Consider the following 10,439-nt stretch of genomic DNA (forward strand, 5'->3'; position numbering starts at 1 on the left):
ATATAAAAACGCAGTTACTTAGCACAGCAGCTACTTTGTCGCAGCCATTTATCAACTTCCGCCTAACATGAACAAATACCATCAATTTTCAAGATAATGACTTGTTAACTTGCAATTTTTTCTAACAATTATTTACGCCTACATCGCTTGTACCTGCATAATGTGGTAGATGTAGGTAGTGTATCTAGATACATTGTAAAGGGAGATTGTCCATGTATATTGTCCATGTATATCCTGGGACAACTCACACACGGTTATCTGATCCCATGCTAAGCAGAGCTTGTGTTATGGTAACCAGACAACTGATAAACTTACTTATATATTTCTAAATACATACATATTATAGATAAATTACACCCAGACACCAGAACAAATGATTATGCTCCTCACACAACATTTGTCCTGGGCGGGAATCGAACCCACGACCTCTGTTATAGCAGTTAGGGTCACTAACCACTAGACCAACAGGCCCGTCGAGCTCAACTCAACTCAACACTCAGAGAAATTCGTAGGTATAATAATATCATGAATATCAACAAAGTTTAAATTAAATCTAAACAAAATAATTTAAATTATCGACTTAGAAAATGTTCTAAGAGAAAAATTAAGAGCTACACTAACTATCCAGGTAGGTACAATGGAATCTTTTATATTTTTTGACCTGCTAGAAATCCTCATGAACTTCCTTCGCCCTGGGGAAGGCGAAGGGAAGTGCCGGATCCTTAGCGGCTAAAACCTCCGAAACTGGTTGTCCATTCCTTATAATCGGGAGCGAAACGGGAACGCCTTCGAAGACGAATACGAAAGGTACAAACGACGTTTCTGAGTTTGGTCCCTGAAATGTCAAAAAAGGAGACAGGTTGTATGTACCGAACTGGAAGATATCATTTCAGGCGGTAGAAGCTGTAACCTGGACTAAACATATAGTATGTACAATAAAAAGCAAAAAGTAGGTGCATAAGCACCTGCACATCCATCTATAGTTGTTACCCATGGACTACCCAGGTATGTAAGGCTGTGTACATTACCAATATCGGATAGTAGTATGGGTGATTATTAATATTTTATACATCAGACTACAATATTTCAAATACCTAATTTGTACAATAATCAAATAGCAATCTATAAAAATTACAGCTACAAACAAAACCAACGAATTGTGACCAATGCCATCAAAATATATGTACTACTTACAGATATTAAAGCGAAATTTAATTGTCTGATATTTATAGCGTTTAATTAAAAATCACGTTTTAGATTAGAGCTATACCCGGTACAGGTGAGCAAAGAACTAACGTACGTCACAGATCATTATGATCATGGCATATGAATTATTGTAATTGTTATTACACAATCAAAACCAATTTAAATGCGCAATTAAGATGGTATCGTCAATCCATGAACATACAGGTACCAATTATTCGATGGGTGGGATGGACATGGAACTTAATAACTTAGGCATATTTTGATAATGAGCTCAATCCGAATATGAATGTATAAAAGGATTGTTTTAGGCCAATATTTGAAGTTTTTTGTCATCTCCAACAAAATGTTTATTCGTTTCTTATTATGCTTTGGTTTGATGCAGTTTTATGGGATCCAGGTAAGTGAAGATATTTTTATAATTAATTCAGATCTAAATTCTTACTTCCTAGACTAACCTTCCTTTTTAAATAAACGAAACAAAAGAGACTAAATAAATTGACTCTTTTCTGATGAAATTATTTTACTAGATACGTATAATGCACGTTTAATTAAATCGCCATTTTTTTCAGGCTAGAACTTTCGATGAGATAAAATCAATGTTCATGAAAAAAGGCCTTGACTGCATCCAAGAGCACCCAATAGCTACAAGCGACATGTTATTGTTCCAACAACATAAGATCCCTGAAACTACGGACTCAAAGTGCTGGATAGCATGCGTGTTTAAAAAAACTAATTTGGTAAGCTGTCAATTACATTAAATAGTTTTTATCTTGTGGTCTTCAAGTGTCTGCCATCCAACTTAAATAAAGTAAGGGTTGTGGAAAAGAGATGATAAATTATGACATGTAGTGCACAATCTCACTTCCACACCTTACATAGTCTAACATAAAGAGTGCTGGAATTCCCCTGTGCCTGGGTAACGGAGAAAAGTTGAATGAGAATCCATGCAAAATAAATTTAAATCGAGCCATGAGCGAAACCACACCAATGGGCTTAGATAATGATAGAGGCAAGAAACAAACGACAAATGATTTATTAAGATGTTTATGCACAGATTGACAGCAAAGGAATGTACGATGTAACGACTACATTATCAATGTTCGAGAATGACCACGAAGACGACCCAGCGAAGCAGGAAAGCTCTAAAAAGTTATTGGAAAAATGCAAGATGGGTATGTCTCATATTAAATTATCATAACTTGCACATTTAAGTAATATTTATCATCGACTGCGCTTGTAAAAATTTCGCTTGTCTGTTTTGGGCTAACTTAGCTGGTGTACAATTTTATTAATGAAGCTTTGTATTATTCTTTTCGTCTCCTAACAGTGAACGATGAAACAGTGGACGATGGCGAGGAAGGCTGTGACAGATCTGTGCTGTTATACAAATGTTTCATTGAACATGCACCAAAGGTAAATATTATATATTATGTGCTTGTACAATAACGATGACACTTGCAGTTTCCTACGCTGATAATACGACATTAATCTTCCTTCAATCCTTGTAGTGAACAAAACACTGGCGTGATCAATTGATTTAGCAATAGAATTGATATGAAGGCCCAGTTTCACCATACTCTGTTAATTATTTAAAGATCTGTTGAAAAGAGCAAAATTTATAATTTTACAAGCACCTTGACATCCGATTATTTTGAGAACGATAAAATAATGATGATGAGTATTGACAGTGAATTTTCCGCCCCGTACTAATGGAATACCCAAAAACAAAAAAAAAACACTTATTGATATTATCCTTCAATTCCTGTTTCAGGTAGGATTCCCGCTATCTCCTCTGGATTAACCCAAAAAAAACGGCAAAGCAAAATAAAATTACATTAATGAGCAATAATAATGTTATTTATTGATTAACCTTAAAACACTTTAAACAACAGGAGACTCTAAAACATTGAATACAAAATATTATGTATACGTATTATGCAAAGTTTTTAAGTATATATTTTATGAGATACTTGAATGATATCTACAGAAGGGCAAGATAAATAATACGCACAATTTCAGTAGAATGCCAAAGACATACAAGTAGTGTCCAGAAATTCTTTAAAAATACTTTTTGACGAGACATTTTGACATTCTTTTTCCAAACGATATTGCCAACTTAACAGTATCAGCGCAAGACTTCTTTTTAATCTGGTTATAATAATGACAACCAGCTACAACCACTTTATTACGTCCATATGACGGCTGAGTTGCGGCTTGAACTAAAAAAAATATATAAAGACGCCTATTTAATTTCCACACAATGTTGAATAATATTATTCTTATTTTCGATTAATAACATTATTTTAAAATAAGAATATATGTTTATCAACGAGAATCCTTTGCAATTTGAATTGTTTAATGCGACTTTTAAAAAAAGATACTCTCCAAAAATATAAAAAAATACATAGCTTGTACGTTACTTAGCACATTTAACTAAAAGTTAAAATATTATATTATGCAAAAATTGTACAAAAAGCTTTTATACATATAAAAATGAAAAAAATATTATGCCGGACTTGTACAATATACATAAAATACATTAATATCTATGAGATATGAAGACAGTATAATATAACGATGACATACAATGACAATATTGTAATTATAACTGACATGAAACATCTTAAAACGTGCGTAATAGTGGACTTAACAATGACTAGTGCTTAATTATGTACTTAACACACATACAATAACATTTTATTCGAGAGATTTCATAGTCCTACTGACCTTAATATAATTGATTACATTTTGTGCAAACAATTTAATTGGTGATTAAACATGAAAAGACAATAACCTGACTCCTTTATAAATTCTGTTTATATAATCTTACATATTATTGGCTACCCTATATACGAAATAAAGTAGATAGATAAAAAGTATTACAAAGTATGGTCCAAAGTAAGCAAAGTACGAAAATTTATATAATTGGTCCAAAGAGTTTGGATATACATAAACCGTATCGAAAGGTTTCACTACTTAGATATGCCATTGCATAAAATACATATGAAAATAGCCGACTACGAGGGTACACTTCTGATTCACATTTCATTTTATTTCTAACCCTACAGTATGTGTTACAAAACGCAAGTCTTTCAACATACCCACGCAGCCCCATAAATATTTCATATTAAATACAAATATTTATCTATATATATACATAAATATATAAGCACTACTTTATATTAAATACAAAACATACATATTTGACATAGAAAATACATAATCACATTATGAAAAATATATAGTCTACATTGGCACAGTATAAATACTATATATCAGAGCATACATATAAAGGCGATTTATGAAAAGGGCATAACAGGTATAATAATTTCAAGGTGAAAATTAATAGTATTACCAAACGAATCAAAATGTTATTTATTTAATTAATCCCAGTATAATAGTCAAACATCCATCAAAATTGGTTTAATTCTCTAAGACGTAGTAAAACTGTGTTTGAATATTATAATAGGGTTAATCGCAGTTATATTATTATAATTAATAACAAATATACAACAAATGAAACAATCATCACCTAAATTAAACTCAACTTTCACAATGGCAAGTCATTGAACAGACCACAATTATTATTTATTTTTATATCAGATACAACAATAGTAATTTGAATCTACACATACAGACTAACATTTTAACTTGGTTTACATAAGACGCAATAGTTTTATTTGCCAGGTGCGTCTGCCAAAAACATTTATAAGGTACTCTACTAATATAGGTACATAGCTTAGGCGCCCTGTTCTCAATGATATTTACGTGGTTTCACATAGTATTATTAATTATGTCTTTTATTTTAATTTTATAGAAAGTCGAAATACAATTTACTAACAATTACATTTTAATAGAATCACTACTACACTGAGAAACCCGTTCTAGAACATTTATCTAAATTCTAAATACGAGAATAGGTCGTTCGAATATCATCAAATAACGTGACGTACGTTTAAAATCACTACGGTTCATGCGTAGTGAGTCAGAGGAATAACTGCTTGGTTATCCCACAGCTTTTTGATTGAAGACGTGAGAAGAAACATCGTGCGAATTGCGATACATAGCCGGCGCTGAAAAAGCTTCAAAGGTTTTCAGTGTTTTACAACTTGCACCATATTTCTCGCGAGTCTATATAATACGACATCAAGAACAAAACCACTTGATAAGCTGCAACTGAATTGTGCTTTTGATCTAAAATATATATATATATCCTATATTCTTTGAGTTGCACATCAACACTCCTATTCTACCAGAAATAAAATTTTAAACAAATAATTATAATCTTCTATCTGTCAATCACTATGCACGTGAGCTCAGCAAAACAAAACGAACTGCAGTCATTAGCACTGGTCCCCGTCACTGTGTCGCGGGAGGAGTGCTGATCCCCGTCTATTCGACGATGACGAGGTGACCTTCAGAGAGGGTCTCGTCCGGATGTTATATGCTGTCGTAGCTGTTGGGGTCGGGCGACACGGCGGGCCCGGCGCCGCGCGCGGGCAGCCTGCAGCCGTTGCACAGGAACATCCAGCCATCCTGGAATGGGGAGAATTTACATTTATTCAACTTTCAACAATAATTGTTTACTGTACATATTTTTTTACCTAACATGGATACAATCATTTTTTAGGAAGTATTATTATTAATGGAGCAAAATAAATAGGCGCGCAAATCCAAATGTAAATGGATCAAAACTGTACAAAATAAATTCATGATCTATCTGTTAGGGATTGAATATTTAAACGAGTATTTAAATATTTAAGTTTATTTTTTGCGTGTGTAAATTTTGAGTAATTATATATTTTTTAAATGTGCCTTATCTTTTATAGGTAACTGGCAAACTTACCTTTACGAGGTTAGGCAGATCAGACCAGAAACCAAGATTCGGTATAACTTCAACGCCCGTTGCTCCCATCAAGAACTTCTTGGTGCAGACTCCCAGGACCAGGTAGAAGATGATTAAAGAGAAGAACACGATCAGCAAAGTAGATCCGGTGGACCTGCCCCCTTCGTCTATTAGCTTAAGACACGCATCTCGCGAATAGAATGCAAGGACCTGAAATATTCATGTTACAATATTATCGTAATTACAAGACAATATAGGGTTCTAAATATAAGGTGGAAACCACGTTTAGGCAAACGTAGTGTAGGACGCCCTGCGGCACGATGGACCGATGATTTGAAGAAGGTGGCTGGCAGCGGATGGATGCGGACTGCCCAGGACCGGGATGGTTGGCGCTTTTTGGGGGAGGCCTACGTTCAGCAATGGACGGCGATAGGCTGAGATGATGATGAAGATGATGATAGGGTTCTAAAGCGCTTAGCTTTTTTAGCGCAGCTCTATGCGTCTATGTCATATAATAATATTTCATTGTAGGTAATGCAATATAATATGGAGGATCAAATTCAGCTTGCAATATTCGATTACAGACCGATATACGGACAAAAGGACAGGTAAAAATAAATAAAACATGACAATTACTTTCGTGAGACGGATCATGCTTGACTCACGCGTATATATCTTGACGGAGTCCTTAATCGACTTCGCCGAGTCTGCTCATGATTAAGGACTCCAGATATGTCCAAAACTAGTCGGACTTCCCGAAATAAATTATTAATTATATTAATAAAAACAAAAGCTAAGGTCGCTTTTGTTTTTGGGGTGAAACTGAATGAATTATTGATTAATGATTTTGAATTCACGATATTCAAATATGTCGCACTTTCAATATAACTTTGCTACAGTCAAGACAGGGAAAATGTTTTTTTTGCGGCTACGATGGCAAAGGTATTTTATTCAAATATCCGTTGGAAGTAAGGCCGTGGGGGTTGCGTCTATCAACATCGATTCCCCGGGATTATGTTACGTTATACATGTCTGTGTGTGACTGTGTGTTAGTACATAAATGAACTCCGTTCGATAAAATTGTAATTTGACACGACTCGCGAGAGATTTATTCAACTTTCAGAAACCACAGCTTATAAAAAAAAATTTAACTGGTTGGCCAGACATGAACTTATGAACCCTGTTTTCTTTAAATGAAACCTCAGTCACAATGACAACAAGACTAACTAGGTATAATAAGGATAATAACATATCTTGATAACATACCATTACAATATTATAACAAATAACGATTTCCAGTGAGTTAACACAATTACTGTCAGATAATTGCGTTTGGCAAACGGTAAAATTACGTATAAAGCAACTGCAGTTCGCCGCGCTACGTTCAAGGACGTCTTGGCATGTGAAAATAAAGATTTCCCGTATACAGTTTTATTAATACATGCATAGTTATATTATGTGTCTGGAAAATGATAATTACTAACAAAATACTTATTTTTCATCACCGTAAGACATTGTCTGTAGTTAAAAACTTGGTAAATCCCATATATGAATGTAAATATTTTTACTGGTATCCCTTATTAAAATGTACCGTAATAAATTATTATAAAAAATATTCTTAAAAACACTTAATTTTAAATACTACCAGAAGCCTATTGTTAAACATGGCAACTGTATATATTGTTGGAACAGGTGCTTTACAATAAATGTTCCAAATGAAAATTATCTTAGAATATTTCAAATAAGCTAACTCAATCAAGGTTTCCTGAATATTATACCTGATTTCTGTAAGTTCATTGCACTTCGCAAGCAGACTAGATTAATCAGCTAGATTAAGAGAAATAAAAAACAAAAATAATTATAGCTTTATGTTATCAAAATACCTACTTGAACGAAATATAATGTGTCCTTGATAGAACACATGTCTTTTCATGTTGACTTATTATTTTAATATTTAAATATTAAGTAAACAAAGATGATACTCACAATTTTATCTGGTTCCGATAATGAATACACTTGTAGCCTGTTCTCTGTCTGAGCGCACTGCAAAAGAACTATAGTCTCTCTGAAAAACAAGAATGTTTCATTTAAGTCTACTTTGTTATTATTCAAACAATTTGTTATATAGATAAAAAAATTAAACAGAGAAAACAGTTGGTTACTAATAAGACTGGTCATACAATAGAACGAATAGGAATGTATCAACAAGAATAAAATTGTAATGTAGGTTTTACTACCAGGGTATTTATTCATTAGAATAATAATTAATAACATGGCTATTTTGAGGATTTAGTAACTTTTATCCTCAAGTGAAATCCGAGCTTGTGACACTCAAAAGTAATGCATAAAATCATTATTCATACATGTTTAGTAGTTTATAATGGCTGCAATATTATACTTACGATGGACCATTTGGATATACAATGGAGTCACCATCATCAGAAAACTTGGAGATGTTAGTCCTGCCCATGAAGTCATAGGAGCCTTCCTCAAACTTATATGTGCTCGTTGTCACATTCAGTAAGTTCATAGTACTTACATGTCGACAGATCTGCAATTTTGGAACCATACATTAAAAGCTTCATGTAACTGGTATATAACTGAAATACTTTTTGGAAAACTAGCTCTGATTTAAGGAAAACCGAACAATTTAGCTAGCTGATTGTCTATCAGTTGACATCAACTGATAACAAATGAGTTATCAACCACAGAAACTACAAGTGAACTGAATTAGTTCTGATGATTTATTGATGATTGTTAATTAGCCAGAATCAAGGGGTAATTGCCCTGTAATGACTGGGGCATGAATGACTAAAGAAAGGCTGTTGTGCTATGAGGTAATCTCATATAATCATATCTGTTTTGACTATTTCCACTATAGAAGTATTATCAAGATATATGATCATACTAAGTGAAGGCAAGGAAACATTCAGGAGATTTTAATTTGTTTTTTCATATATTTATGGATGGTTTTTGGAATGCATTAGTTTTGCGTTGGTCTATAGAAAACATTTTTCTATAGACTTCCATAATTTACATGGTTGGTACAATTTTTTAATCAAGGTACAGGAAAATCCAACATAAATATACTTTGGTTTTTCCTAGCTTGTAGCTAAAGTGTATGAATATCTGATAGGCCTTTTGTTTACAAATATGTTTATATATATATAGGAAACAACATATTATATAAATAGGTTCCTGCACTACAAGCTAAATTGCAGAACATTGTTGTTGTTGGCAATGGTGGAGTATAAAACAATAAACAAAACATTGTTATATCTCAATGCTTATTTTGTTTAACAAAAGGATTAAATTACTAAATGATATCTCTAAACTATCTACAATAGTGATATTTAGTTTTGTACATGTATACTTCCAAATGAGATACAATCAGATGTATTTTATAATATATTATTATTAAAAAAAAGCTTTCACTTGATTATATATTCATGTTTGCAAAGAATCAGTCTCATTAATTGTTTGTTTTAAGCCTTCCTCAATACATTCAACATATTATTACGCAGGTATAAGTATTACTTCATCTTTGTGAGCTCTGAGTGGCTCACAATCTATAAAGGTAAGTAATATGTTATCAACCTCTCATGTTACAAAAAAAAACCGGTTTCGGTAATTTATTCCCAACTTGTTGGTTCATATGTCGTAATACAAATTTGATCAATATTATATTGTAATTATTGAACTAACTGTTACTAACTTACCGATAAAGGTGATGTACAGGTATTCAGTAGATTGGGCTGGCTCACGTTGATATTAATATCGAGGCAAGGATGATAATAGTACGTACTCAATTCGTACTGCGTACCATTATTTTTGACCATGAACTTATCTGCTGAATAAAATGTAGTTGATTTTGCAGGAGTTAGGTCGATTCCGGTGCCATTTGGAAATGCACAAACGCACGGAGCCTTTACCGCACAAATGTCTTTAGCATTCACAAAAGATGTACACGACAAATACACAACAAAGAAACCGAAAATATTTAGGGAACCCATTATGGAGGGTGATCACTTTTTCTACCTATTATTTGTTAAGCTATTATCCTCTTTGTCTACTTTTAACGACGTACGAATATTCCTCGCCCAATGAGCAATCACAATCGACGTAAAATCGAAAAATGATCTATGATGAGAAATTGAAGATTCAAGATACCACAGAACACGAAAACAGATAGTAGACAATTAATCAAATGAAACAGCTGGATCACTAGTGGACACAGATAATACAAAGGCCGACGCCCAAAATCTATTTTGACAATTTTTAATTGAACGTTTGTAATTATAACGAAAATATTATGTAGAAATACAATTTATAAAATAATACTGTTTGAATTAGCCATACTTTCTAATGTAAGAATTTTCTACAAACA

General features: G+C 33.1%; 2 protein-coding genes across 3 annotated transcripts; one reads left to right on the top strand and one right to left on the bottom strand.

Moving 5' to 3' along the window:
* Positions 1 to 1,123: 1,123 nt before the first annotated feature.
* Positions 1,124 to 3,055, top strand: LOC113496105 (general odorant-binding protein 19d-like). Of its 2 annotated transcripts, XM_026875221.1 has the most exons (5): positions 1,124 to 1,603; positions 1,776 to 1,943; positions 2,261 to 2,378; positions 2,534 to 2,619; positions 2,978 to 3,055. In XM_026875221.1, the coding sequence occupies exons 1-5, from the start codon at positions 1,493 to 1,495 to the stop codon at positions 3,005 to 3,007; spliced, it is 513 nt and encodes a 170-aa protein (XP_026731022.1). In that variant the 5' UTR covers positions 1,124 to 1,492; the 3' UTR covers positions 3,008 to 3,055. The 2 variants fall into 2 exon arrangements, with proteins under 2 accessions (XP_026731022.1, XP_026731021.1); XM_026875220.1 differs by lacking the exon at positions 2,978 to 3,055 and having other exon boundaries at positions 2,534 to 2,973.
* LOC113496104 lies at positions 3,046 to 10,240 on the bottom strand. The gene is made up of 5 exons (XM_026875219.1): positions 9,772 to 10,240; positions 8,455 to 8,603; positions 8,039 to 8,117; positions 6,053 to 6,262; positions 3,046 to 5,742 (listed from the first exon to the last, which is right to left on the bottom strand). The coding sequence occupies exons 1-5, from the start codon at positions 10,063 to 10,065 to the stop codon at positions 5,647 to 5,649; spliced, it is 828 nt and encodes a 275-aa protein (XP_026731020.1). The 5' UTR covers positions 10,066 to 10,240; the 3' UTR covers positions 3,046 to 5,646.
* Between the last annotated feature and the right edge of the window lie 199 nt (positions 10,241 to 10,439).

This window comes from Trichoplusia ni, chromosome 7 (assembly GCF_003590095.1).
Source record: "Trichoplusia ni isolate ovarian cell line Hi5 chromosome 7, tn1, whole genome shotgun sequence".
NCBI classification, from domain to species: domain Eukaryota; kingdom Metazoa; phylum Arthropoda; class Insecta; order Lepidoptera; family Noctuidae; genus Trichoplusia; species Trichoplusia ni.